Source organism: Gorilla gorilla, chromosome X, assembly GCF_029281585.2.
Source record: "Gorilla gorilla gorilla isolate KB3781 chromosome X, NHGRI_mGorGor1-v2.1_pri, whole genome shotgun sequence".
Taxonomy (NCBI): Eukaryota; Metazoa; Chordata; class Mammalia; order Primates; family Hominidae; genus Gorilla; species Gorilla gorilla.
The window spans coordinates 164,618,923-164,631,861 of NC_073247.2; the positions used below are offsets into that span (position 1 = coordinate 164,618,923).

Genomic DNA, 12,939 nt, shown 5'->3' on the forward strand with positions numbered 1-12,939 from the left:
AGGAACAATCTTTCTTAACTCCCATAAACCCTACGGAGGTGTAGGTCAGGTAAGGATACGTCATGCTCAGGGTCAGGTTCCAGCTGCAGCTGAGGGCTAAGGGGAATGGGTGGACGTGGGGCAGGGAGCTGGAAGAACACTCGAGAGATAGCAGGTAAATGAGACATGGCTTTACTCAGCAGCAGCTCTCTTAGACAGCTTTCTTAAACTAGCTTTCTCATTAGCAGCTTACTCTCACACCGTCTGCCCTGTCTTGGCTGCTTAGTCCGGTGGCCCCTACGCACAGCTGCGTGGCCAGCTCTCCCTTGCCTTCAGGGTCAGCAGCTTAATTCTTTCTCTCCCTGGGCACGGGCAAGCCAAGCTGTGTCCTGGCTCCCCTCTGTCCTGGCTCCCCTCTGTCCACCTGCAAAAACAGACAGCTCTTGCTCTCTCTCTCTCTAGGTTCCCGTGCACCTGCCATGTCAAGCTATGTTAAGCTGAGCCAAGCCCCAAGAGACATGTCCCCCATACACAGCGTCAACAGGGCAGTTATACCTTTTACAGACAATAGTGGTTTAGAGCCAAGTATGAACTTACATAAACAGGTTATATAAGAAGTGGAGGTGTGCACCTGTGCACCAGACTCATTGAGTCATGCAGGCCTGGATATCCCCCTCTGCCTATTCCTTGACCAAAGCACATCCAGGTACCTTACAGGATACTAGAACCCAAAACCAGGAGACTTCCCCAGGGAACCCAAGTTGGTCAGGGGCAGTGTTTGCTCTTGAACTCAGGTGCTAAGGCCATGTCCAAAGCTGACATGAGGTTGTCACACACAGTGGCATCGGTGCCACACTAATGCCAGGACTGAGACACCAGCCTTTACTGGAAGACACAGTTCCTCCCTTTCTGGTGAGAAGGCAGCCTGGAGGGGGAAGACCTGGGCCCCAGCCTTCTTTGGTCTGAGATCTCAGCGGGCCTGTGTTTCCTTCCTCAGCTCCAGTGCCACTTCAGTCTCTGCTGTCCCTGCTGATAGGAAGAGCAACAGCACAGCAGCCCAGGAGGATGCAAAGGCAGACCCAAAGGGGTAAGGCATGAGCAGACAGTGCTGAACTTCTGGGGTGGAGAGAGGCAGCTTGGGCTGTGTGTCCAGTGGCCTTTGGCTGGGAAGGTGAGGCCAGCAAGGTTTGTGAGCTGGCCTGAGGCACATAGCAAGGGCAGAAGCCCCAACCAGAACCCTCTGGCTTCTGGGGCCAGGGAGCTTTCCACTAAACTCTGTTGCCTTGGCCAGGAAGTACATCATAGTCAGAAAGGGTCTTTCAGTCAGCAACCACTCTGACAGCAACTGCCTTTTGCTGGAGGCTGGAGCACGCAGACAAATCAGAAACACCTCTGCCCTCCAGGAACTCTCAGGCAGGGGGTGGGCAAAGGCTGGTCCAGATTAGAGCAATACATGAGCGCTAGAGCAGGGGAAGGGGGCTTCATGGGGACTGTATGTAGCTGGGTGTGGTCAGCGATGAGTGTCCTTGTTGGGGAGTGCTGGAAGAGGAGGCTCAGTGAACTAGGTAGGGCTTGATTGGCCTCTTGTACTGTGATATTGGAGCCTACTGTGTGCACAGCCCTCTACTCACAGTGTCTCATATGGTTCTCCTCACAGTCTCTCAAAGGTTTATGCCTAATTACAACAAAACCCAAAAGCCTGGAGCCTAGGTCTCTGTGCCTCCTGGGAAGGATAGTGCTCTGAAGAAAACAGCCATAGCTGAGATAGAGTGATGGCGGTGAGGAGGGTACTACTTAGGTGGATGGAAAAGGCAACTCAGGCGAGCTCCTCTAAAGAGGAGAAGGAGCCAACTCTGGAAAGAACACGGTGGAGAGAGCTATAGATAAGGAACCACAAACCAACTAACCCTGAGGTGGGAACGTGCTTAGCATGTTCCAAAGGACAGAGTGGCTGGAGCTTGGCCAGTGAGGAGGGCCATAGATGGAGCAGGGCCTTGGTAAGCCATGGTTAAGAGATTGGATCTTATTTCAAGTTTTAAGCCAAAGGGGAGTCTGATGTGATTTAGGTGTTTAAAAGGTGAATGCATGTTTGCATTTTCATACCACATTGCTGTTGCTTTTTTACTTAAACCAAGATGCTGGGGGCTGGGGTGGGCAATGGATATCTAAGGTATGAGGCCTTATTGTGTTTCTTTTCTCATTCGAATTGCACTGACAATTAACAATCAGAGTGAAAACAATAGCTGACACCAATACTGTGCTGTGCTAGGTGCCTTACAGCCTTCCCAGCAACTTGTGAGATGGGTAAGGCGGGAAACTGAAGCATAGAAAGATTAAGTGACTTAGCCAAGGCCTTACAAGTGGCAGAGCTGAGTTCCAAGGGAGAGGCTCTAAGAAAATCCTCAGGAGAAACTACGAAAAACTAGTTTATGAAATCTTGTCTTTGGAGCCTAGTCTCAAGACCCAGAATCAGTAACTTACAGCTGGTTAACATGGTTAACATGCTGTGTGATCTCACCTTAATTTTCCCCAAACGTGGAAAAGGATAAGGCTTCTTATTATGCAACTTGACAGAGGAGAAAATTGAGGGACTCACTCCTGTAATGAACACACTTAGGAACAGAGCCCAGATCCAGCCAACTCTAGAGCCAGGCTCACACTACTTTCCTCTGATGTTTAAACGTCTGCAAAATCAGAGGTTTTCTTTTCTTTTTTTTTTTTTTTTGAGACAGAGTTTTACTTTGTCTCCCCAGCTGGGGTGCAGTGGCGCGATCTTGACTCACTGCAACCTCTGCCTCCCGGGTTCAAACGATTCTCCTGCCTCAGCCTCCTAAGTAGCTGGGATTACAGGCACATGCCACCACGCCCAGCTAATTTTTATATTTTTACTAGGGATAGGGTTTCACTATGTTGGCCAGGCTGGTCTCAAACTCCTGACATCAAGCCATCCACCCATCCTGGCCTCCAAATTGCTGGGATTACAGGCGTGAGCCACTGTGCCTGGCCAATACAAACTTTCTTGATTACAGTGTTTCACAACTCTGGCTGTACTTGAGAATCACCTAGGAAGTACTGAAATACACTGTTGATGAAAAAGGCCGTACTCTGTAAAATATTTGAAGAAATTCTGAGCCAAATGTTAGGACTATGACCCGTGACACAGCCTCAGGAGGTCCTGAGAGCATGTGCCCAGGGTGGTTCAGTTACAGCTTGGTTTTTTATGTTCTAGGGAGACATAAGACATCAATCAATACATGTGAGGTATACATTAGTTAGGTCCAGAAAGGCCTAGGTATACATTAGTTAGGTGCAGAAAGGCCGGACACCTCAAAGCTGGGAGTGTGGTGGGGGTGGGGGTGGGGTTCCAGGTCATAGGTGGATTCAGAGATTTTCTGATTGGCAATTGGTTGAAAGAGTTGTTATTCTCTAAAGACCTGGAATCAATAGAAAGGAGTGCCTGGGTTAAGAGAAGGGGTTGTGGAGACCAGAGTTCTTATATAGATGAAGTCTCATAAGTGGCCGCCCTTAGAAGCAATAGATGGCCAATGTTTCTTATTCAGACCTTTAAAAGGTGCTAGACTCTCAGCTAAAGTCGTCAGATCAGAAAAAGTCCTGGAAAGGGAAGGAGATTCTCTACAGAATGTAAATTTCCCCCAGGAGAGACAGCTTTGCCAGGTCATTTCAAAATATGTCAAAAAATATATTTTGGTGTAAAATACTTCAATTTCTTTCATTACCTGCTGTCTGTCATGTGATGCTATACTAGAGTCAGGTTGGAATTTGGCATATTATTGCTTCAAGCAGTCTGTTTTGTCAGTCTGAATATCTCTCTCAATGTTAATACTGGTCAGTTGGGCATGAATTCCAAAGGGAGGAGAATATATTGAGGCATGTCTGACCTTCCCCTTTCTCATCATGACCTGAACTAGTTTTTCACGTTGTGTCCCCTTGGCTGAGAGAAGTGTCCATTCATTCAGCTGGGGAGCTTAGAATTTTATTTTTGGTTTACAACACAACAAAAACTTTCCGAAGTCCCAGGTAGAGATTTGGATTTTATTTTTCTGGGGTGGGTCTCCATCATGTGTGTCTTTTTCAAAGCTCCCCAGTTTATTCTCCTTCCAGGCTAGGTCGAGAACCATCGTTCTCAGGTAGTGGTTCTGACCCAGGGGTATCTCCCAAACCTTCCAGCCTGCTACGATACAATGTCTGGAGCCATTTTTGGTTGTCAAAACTGGGAGTGGGAGACACTACTGGCTTCTTATATGCAGAGATCTGGGATGCTACTAAATCTCCTACAGTGAACAGGATAGCACCCGCCCCACATCCCCCAACACACACCATAGAATTATGGGGTTCAAAATGGCAATAGTGCTAAGGTTGACAAACCCTGCTGTAGAGCTTTGACGATCTATTTGGGAAGACAGAAAGGACGGAAAAGAAAAAGGGATGGCACAGAACCGCACCCCTCACCTTCCCCGAAGTCTGGGTAGCGGGCACGGGACGTGCGCGCCTGCGCGAATGCGCACTCGCCACCAGCGTACGCGACGCGTGCGCGCCTGTGCACCTCGGCGAGCACGCGCCCGTAGTGAGTACGCCTGCGCAGGCCGCCATTTCTTGAAGCCCCGAACTCGGTCGCAGTGCCCGCCGGGAAAATGCGACCGTCCACAAAGTGAAATGGCCGCCCGGGAGGAGCTCGGCGTCGGCGGGGATTCTCTTGAGGCCATGCCCGTGCCGGCCGCCAGAGGTCGCCCGAGGATCACTAATGGGCCCGAGGAGCTGGCTGCCCCTTCCCCCGCGTAAGGTCTGAAGCCGCGGCCAGAGTGGCTTTGGGGTGACCGCGCGTGGACCGTCGCCGGCGGGAGGAAGCGCGGTCCCGCGAGGGGCCGAACGGGGCCCCTGCGGCTTGAGCTTGTTTCGCAGGGAGCCCTGGGGCCATGGCCTCTGGGACACTGGACACGGGTCGTCAGGGCTGCCCAGGGGGAGGGCGTGTGGACGTGCAGACAGGGAGGGCAGCTGGACCCTCCAACCACGCTGGGCCCTCGGGCTGACCGGGGCTGGTCTGTGGGGCTCAGTGAGGAGGGGCTTCGTTCCCTAGGAGTTTGATGAGGGAGCGCCATGGGGGTGGTGTCATCCTGACATCCCGCAGGGCAGTGGAGCCTTACTTTCCCTAGGTTACAACACAGTTTTAACTGTCCCAAACTGTGGGGACTCCGCCCTATTCCACCTTGGGCCGCTCCATCACACTACAGGGAGAGGCGGTATAGTATAGTGGTTGAGAGCCTGGACTCTGGTGCTTTGGGTTCCAGTCCAAGCTCTGTCACTTACAAGCACCGTGACCTTGGGCATGTTACTCATCTTCTCTGTGCCTCAGGTTCCTCACGTGCAGAATAGTGGTGATCATACCTCCTACCATATAGGGTTGTTGAAATGGCCAAATCGGTTTGTATATGCAAAGCCTGTAGGACATTTAAACCTGCGAGCTAAGTGAAGCAGCACCAGAGGAGTATCTCTGGGACACCTGGAAAGCTAACTTTACCAGCTTTATTGCTTTGATTTCATTTGACATGACACGATATCTCATCTCCTTCCTACTAAACTTTTGTCATCAAATTTTACATCTAGAACATGCTGTTTTCCTCATTATGTTGCAAGCATGGGCTTCTCGTTTATATTTTTTCTGCATGAGGATCAGGTGAAGTTTAGGCACCACATTTCCTCACCACTGGCAACCGTTGTTGGCCAGTGGAGGAGTCTAGTGGAGGCAGTACAAGAGTGGAAGTGTCAGCTGGGTGCAGTGGCTCATACCCACCTCTAATCCTATACTTTGAGAGGCCGAGGCGGGAAGACCACTTGAGTTCCGGGGATTGAGATCAGCGTGGGCAACGTAGTGAGACCTCATCTCTACAAATATTATCTATATCTATATCTATATATGTATATGTATATGTATATCATATATATGATGTATATCTCATATATATATGTTTTTGAAACAGTGTTTCACTTCTGTCGCCCCAGACTGGAGTGCAATGGGGTGATCTCGGCTTACTGCAACCTCTGCCTCCTGGGCTCAAGTGATTCTCCTGCCTTAACCTCCCAAGTAGCTGGGACTACAGGCACACATCACTGCACCTGGCTTATTTTTGTATATTTTTGTAGAGAGGGGTTTTTGCCATGTTGCGCAGGCTGGTCTCAAACTCCTGACCTCAACTGATCCACCCACTTCTGCCTGCCAAAGTACTGAAATTACAGGCGTGAACCACTACGCCGGGACTACAATTTCCGTTTTTTTAAAGAATGGAAGTGTGTAGATTATGGTTGTGTTAGGAGTTGACAGTGGCTGTATTAGGCTACTGGATCTTTGGTCCAATTACACTCAGAAGGAAAGGCTTCAGAGAAATTAATCCCAAATCCAAAATCCCGTTGGTCACCATCCCCTATGTTACCTTGCCTATCTCTAACCACTTGACTTCCAGGAAGTTCATGAGGAGCTCGGACAGGATAGCTGGGAAGTAATTCCCCTGGATGTTACATTGTCCAGCAGAGCTTCCTGTGAGTGTTTGCCTAAGATTTCCTTTTTATGACCCACATAGGTCATATGTCCTAAAATCACAGTGGCCCTGCCACAGGCCTAGGAAAGAAGAAGCCTTGTTCATCCATTTGTCCCTGTGTCACAGTAGAGCCCAAATTTCTCTTTGTGGATAATCCTGGCTCTATCCACAGACTTGGTGAGGGCAACCTCTACTAGTGTATTTCTACAGAGGACGTGGCACAGGACGGGACTCTGATTAAATCCATAGTAAAGCTAACTCAGGGATACCACAGTAGGGAGACAAGCTCTTCAGGCCTTGTATGTTTGTCTTTGGCTCAAGCAAGCATGTCACTGACAGAGATTGAATGGGTGTGTCAGGGCACCCTGCTGGCAACCCTGGGACTGGTGTTACCTGTGCAGACCGCTTTTGGATCTGCATGGGCTGCAGCAGACCCTAAGGGTGGAAGCAGCACAGAGAAGCACAGGCCCAATGGGATGGTTCCCCACAGTTACTGTGTGGCGTCACACTCACTTGCCTGCAGTTCTGCCTGATGCAGCTGGAGGTGGCAATTAGCTTGTTGTACCTGCTGGAGAATTTTAGTTCCCTCGACCTCCACCTGAGGCTGAAGAATCATGTTCCTTTCAGGGCATACTTTCCAAAAAGTGTGGCCTCTGTTGGCCTTGTTATTCCAGCTTGAAGGCAGGAAGCCTGCCTAGACAAAGTTAACTCCTATATACAAAGAGTCCCAGGGTAGTTTGTAGCGTGTTCTTGTCTCGGGGTAGCCCCCACCAGCTATTGAAAGTAGGCTGGTGATGTTGGGAAGGTTATATTCAGAGTGAGCTAGGATCGAGGTGATGGCGAACTAGATTTTCATTCTGAAATGCTGGGCTCACTCTCTTAGTAGCCCAACTTGGTGTTTGCCCCTGGCCTAGTAGACTCTGGAAGCAGTACCTTGCACCTCGGTGTGGGGCTGGTGATGGGAGGGGTGTGGAAGTGGAGGATCAGCTAGCAGCCTCTTTCCCACGGTACCCAGATTGGAGGGTGCAGTGCAATCATGGGGTGAGGCCAGGGAGGACCCCTGAAGAGCTCGATGCCTAAGACATCTGGGGGAAGCCCTGTCCTTCTTGCTGGATTCAGGGGTGGCAAAAGCCAAAAATTGGAGGGCCAGGTGCAATGGCACATGCCTGTAATCCCTGCACTTTGGGAGGCCAAGGCAGGAGGATCGCTTGAGACCAGCCTGGGCAACATGGTGAAACCTTGTCTCTACAGAAAAAAAAAAAATACAAAAATTAGCTGGGCGTGGTAGTGTAGACCTGTAGTCTCTGCTACTCGGAAGGCTGAGACAGGAGGATGGCTTGAGCCCGGGAGGCAGAGGTTGCAGTGAGCCGAGATGGTGCCACTGCACTCCAGCCTGGGTGACAGAGTGAGACCCTGCCTCCAAACAACAACAATAAAAACATCGGAGGCTTCGGCTTCATCTATTACACATGGAGGCCTGTTCAGTGAGAAGGGAGCAGTGATGCTGGGCTCCTGCCAAGGAGGAGACTGTCTGCTCCCTGGAATTGGGGCTGTGCCTGGCTCCTTTCTGCCCTGCTTTCAGGGATGTGAGTCCCTCCAAGTCCACAGGAGGTGACAGCCAGCTTGCGTCCTGGGGCTGAGGCAGGGTTAGTTTCAGAGCACTTTTTTCATAAGGGTGCTTATTCTTCTTCAGGGCCTTGGCTGATTATGAGGGGAAGAATGTGGCCACCAGGGTCGGAGAGGCCTGGCAGGAGAGGCCTGGAGCTCCAAGAGGTGGCCAAGGAGACCCAGCTGTACCCACTCAGCAACCTGCAGATCCCAGCACCCCAGAGTGGCAGAGCAGCCCCAGCGGATCTGAGCAACTTGTCAGACGAGAGAGTTGTGGCAGCAGGTAAGGGCTGAGCTGCAGTGGGCTCTGCCTCTAGAGCCCATGTTTTTGTTGGGGTCTGCGACCCACATGGGAACCACTTCCCCACACCCTGTGCCAATACCCGACACATTGCACACCCAGGCTCCTGTTCTGTGAGTGGGTCATGGTGGTGATTCCCTCATCCTAGAGCAGTGTCATCAGGCTTCTTGTGGCTCAAAGAGCTGGGAGGGGACTGTGATAGGAGGATGTGTCTGTCCCCAGGTGTGAGAAGCCCTGGCTAATTCCCAGTGCATGGGGCAGGAAGGAAGGCTGTCTCTCAGAGTACAGGTGCTCTACAGGTGGGGGTCCTGGGCAGAGTGAGGGCTATTTGTGTGGGTAAAATGCCATTGTCAGAGAAGGACAGAGTGTGAAAGAGCAAAAAACAGGAGGGTAAAAGTGCAAAAGTGACAGAGTGAAGCAGAGAGAGAGAGGCCAGAGGGAGAGAAAGGGAGCATGTGTGAGCAGGCATGAGAGAGTGACACAGGATGTGACTGGCCATGTGTTGGTGTGTGCCACTGTGCATGGGCAAGAGGACAAACGTGCCTGTTACTGGAGCTGACCATGTGGCATTGGTGTGAGAGTTTCAAGTCAGGCTCTCTTGAAGGCATCTTGCCTGCCAGCGCAAACACTGCATGTCCTTGCAGCTCTGGACACGTCAACAGGCCAGTGATTCCAGGGGTGCAAAGCGAACAGTTTCTTACACAAGACAGAAATGTAGAAGGAGAGAGCTAAGACTCATATTGCCCCGAGAGAGGAGCTAGTGGAATCCAGCAGGGCATCTGCTGTGGGGAGCAGGTGGAGCCTGGGGCTCCTTTTGCAGGGATGAAAGAAACACAGTCATCTGCCTTCTTTGTTCTGGGGCTTCTTGTACCACAGAGGTTCCATAATTATTAATAGTTAGATAGGAGGTTATTTTTAGGGCCTAGCTCAACTGTTAGATAACAAGTTTTACCTTCTAAGAATATCTAGCCCATCTTTGATTCCTTGGCTCCAGGCCCTGGAGGGTCCCAGTCCAAAAACAGAGTGAACAACTTTGGACTTGCTGTCACATTGTGTGGCTTTTAGAACTAGTCAGTGTTCCATGCAGAAGGGGTATAAAAAGTGAGGCTTGTGGATGAAGGAGGAGGCGAGTGGTTCTGGGTTTTGTTTTCGTTTTGCGGGGGAGTGTCAGGAAAGGCTTTCTTTACAGGGAGAGTGACGTTGGAGCTGGGTTTGGAAGGCTGAGGGAGATTTTGCCAGATGTGCCAGACGTGCTTGGGAAGGCATTCCGAGTAGAGGCTCACAAAGTGTATAGGGAACATCCAGTCAGGTAGCCATCACAAAGGAGGGTTAATCCAGCCTGGCTTGGCAGGAAGCACCAAGTAGGGGCTGGGCAGGCACCTGCTCCTAGGCTGAGGAGTGTGACCCACATCCTGAGGGCCCTGGGAGCCACTGATGGTTTTCCTGCAGGAGAGTGCCACAGCCAGACTCGAGTCCAAAGAAGATCCCTCCATTGCCCTGTGGAGGACCAGGCCAGGGGAGTATACGACGAGACAAGGCAGGAGGCCATATTGGAGACTGTTTGCTTACACCAGGGGCAAGGTGATAAGGCTGCAAGTATTTTTGACTTATTAAAGGTAAAAGTGGGCTTGGCGTGGTGGCTCACACCTGTAATCCCAGCACTTTGGGAGGCCGAGGTGGCAGTATTGCTTGAGCCCAGGAGTTTGAGACTAGCCTGGGGAACACAGCGAGACCGCATTTCTACAAAAAATTTAAAAACATTAGCCAGGTGTGGTGGCACATGCCTGTAGTACCAGCTACTTGGGAGGCTGAGGTGGGAGGATTGTTTGAGCCTTGCACGTCGAGGATACAGAGAGCCATGTTCCTGCCACTGTACTCCAGCCTGGGTAACAAAACAAGATCCTGTCTCCAAAATAAAAATAAAAAAAATAAAGATAACAGTGAGGGAAAAGTGGTAGCCAAGGCTGCTCCCCAGATTTCAGGGCTAGGCAATTGGATGGGTGGTGACAGGAACTAGCTGAGGGTAAGGAGTTTGGGGACAGGCCCGCTGAGAGATGCACAGAGATGAGAAGGTCACTGGGCCATGCCGAATGAGAAGTGCCTTTAGGGGCTCCAGCCAGTGATGTCCAGTAGGCTACTGAGTAAACAAATCTGGAGTTGAGCAAAGATCTGACCTGGGGCTAGAGAGCTGGGCGTTGTCAGCTCATAGGAAGTCACTAAAGAGAATGCATGAGGTTGCCTGGAGAATGCCTTTGGAAGGCAGTGTGTACAAAGCATGTATTCTCGGCTTTTCTCTGCAGGCTTCCAGGGCCACTTGTCCAGCCAGGCCCTTGGCTGGGTGGGTGGGTCCACGTGGTTCAGGGATGCTGAGGGGTGTGCTTCATCAGCTGACATTTCTCTCCATTTTCTGCTCTTCTTTTGTCTCAAAAACAAAAAAAGAGGGGATATTAATTATTGATCCCCTAAAACCCTAGCTGAATATATAAAATGAAAAGAAGTAAAAATATGAGAGAAGCAAAGGCAGATGGACCATAATTTTGGAAAATAATTCCAAAAGGTCTTAAGGAGGAAGAGGAGCTACAGAGAGGTATTGAGAAGGAAAATTTTGGATAAATGGAAGAATCAGGAAAGACTACCATCATGGAAACCAAGCCACGCTGAGCTAACTTTCCAGTGCTCTGTAGATCCTGAAATAGGCCCATCAGATTTGGCTATGTAGAACTCATGACTGCTTTGAGGGGAGTAGGTTGGGGCAGTGGGAAAGGCTGTAGTTGGATTATAATGGATTGAGGAGGGAGCGGAGGATAAGCAGGTGCAGTTGATGGGGTACACACTGAAACTGGCTGTGATGTGATGGATGTGGGAGGGGTGAGCAGATAATTACAGCTACAAGATAATGGGGAAGGTTTCCCATAGGTGAAAGCAACGTGTGCATGTTAGGTAAAGGCTGGGCAGAGGGTGCCTACGTGACCAGTCCCCGATAAAATCCTTGGACTCTGAGTCTCTAATGAATTGCCCTGGTCGACAGCATTTCACACTTGTTGTCACAACTCACTGCTGAGGGGAACTGAGTGAATCCTGTGTGACCCACTGGGAGAGGACTCTGGAAGCTTGTGCCCGGGTTCCCTCAGAAATTTGCCTTGTGTGCTTTTCCCTTTGCTGATTTTGCTTCATATCTTTTCACTATAATAAACCATAGCCTTGAGTGTGATGATGTGCTGTGTCCTGTGAGTTCTTCTTGTGAATCACCAAGCCTAGGGATGGTCTTGGGGACCCCTGACACAGATGGGCAGGATCAGAACTTTATGCCATAACAAGGACTTTAGATTTTCTTTCGAGGGCAAAGAGGAGCCAGGAAGGTTTGAAGCAGGGGAATGATATGGCGAGAGTATTGCTTTGCAATGGGATCTCCAGTGGCAGTGAGAAGAGTGACTGAAGTGGGCAGAGTGGAGCAGGGAGAAGAGGAAGTGCTTACAGCATCCTCCATGTAAGAAATGATGGCGCCTGGACTAGGGGACTAGCTGTGGAGATGGAGACAGAACTGTAAAATAAGTAGAAGAGATCCCAAATTGGATGACAGGTAAGACTTGGGAGAGCAGTGACGGAGAGGGAAGTGACAATTTAGCCACATTTCTGGTCGAGTGAGTGGAGTATGTGACGCCTCCTGGCTTAGGTGGTGGCCAAAGTATCTCTAACCTGCCTCTATACTGCCTGCAACTGACTGAGCAAATGCCTGGTCCATGGAGATCCCAACCTGACAGGGGCACCTGAGGCAAGCCTCTGGCTTTCAGGTGGAGGCCCTACCTAGGCTGGCCTGGCTGGATTGCCCTGGCACACTGTGCTGTTTTGCTGAGGCAGACAGCAGCACTCTGCAAGTGCTCTTCTCCTGTTCCTCTTAGTGGTCTAAATCCTGTAGCATGCTGGGGTGCGACTGTAGACAAATCCCCTTTCCGGGCCCCCTGGGGTTCTCTATTTGCAGTCTTTGGGTCTGGTCACTGGCATGGCATCTCAGTAGGCTAGGTTCATCAGGAAGGGTCAACTATGTCATGGCACCTGATGGGCAGCATTTAGAGTCTGTGGGCCAGGGGCTTAAGGGCTGCTTACTGCTAATAGTTCTAAGTAGCAAGCATTCCCTCAGCCCTAGTCTGGGCACACGCCAGGAAGAAAGCCACTAGATGTGCTCTCCTAGTGGATAACTAGCCTGGAGTTCCAAGAAGGGCAGAGACAGGCAGAGTGAGAGCCTTCACAGATGTAGGCAACGATAGTAGCAGAACTTCGAGGGAGAGTAGATGTAAAAATTTAAAAAAAATCCTTGTCATTATTTTTAAATGTCTGAATTGACCATATTAGAATCTTTGAGAGTCTAGACACTAGGGAGATCTCATGGGTGGGCCAGTTATTATATCATATGGAGGGAGAGTACGTATGACCCAGCACGAGACGACCAGAGGACAGTCAGTGCTAAGGGTAAAACCTTAGGCCATGGGAGATTGAGTTTTT

General features: G+C 50.3%; 1 protein-coding gene across 10 annotated transcripts in view; it reads left to right on the plus strand.

The window, feature by feature from the left end:
• The window catches only part of ZNF185 (zinc finger protein 185 with LIM domain), a 75,554-nt gene that overhangs the window by 39,105 nt on the left and 23,510 nt on the right, over window positions 1–12,939 (plus strand). For 5 of the 10 annotated variants that reach the window (XM_055375619.2, XM_019019227.4, XM_019019230.4 and 2 more), the window contains 2 exons: window positions 977–1,066; window positions 8,224–8,421. In XM_055375619.2, coding sequence (XP_055231594.1) covers window positions 977–1,066; window positions 8,224–8,421 — 288 coding nt within the window. Of the gene's footprint in view, window positions 1–976; window positions 1,067–4,572; window positions 4,776–8,223; window positions 8,422–9,888; window positions 10,021–12,939 lie in introns of those variants that run through there. The other 5 variants (XM_063703277.1, XM_055375617.2, XM_055375620.2 and 2 more) reach the window with 2 other exon arrangements.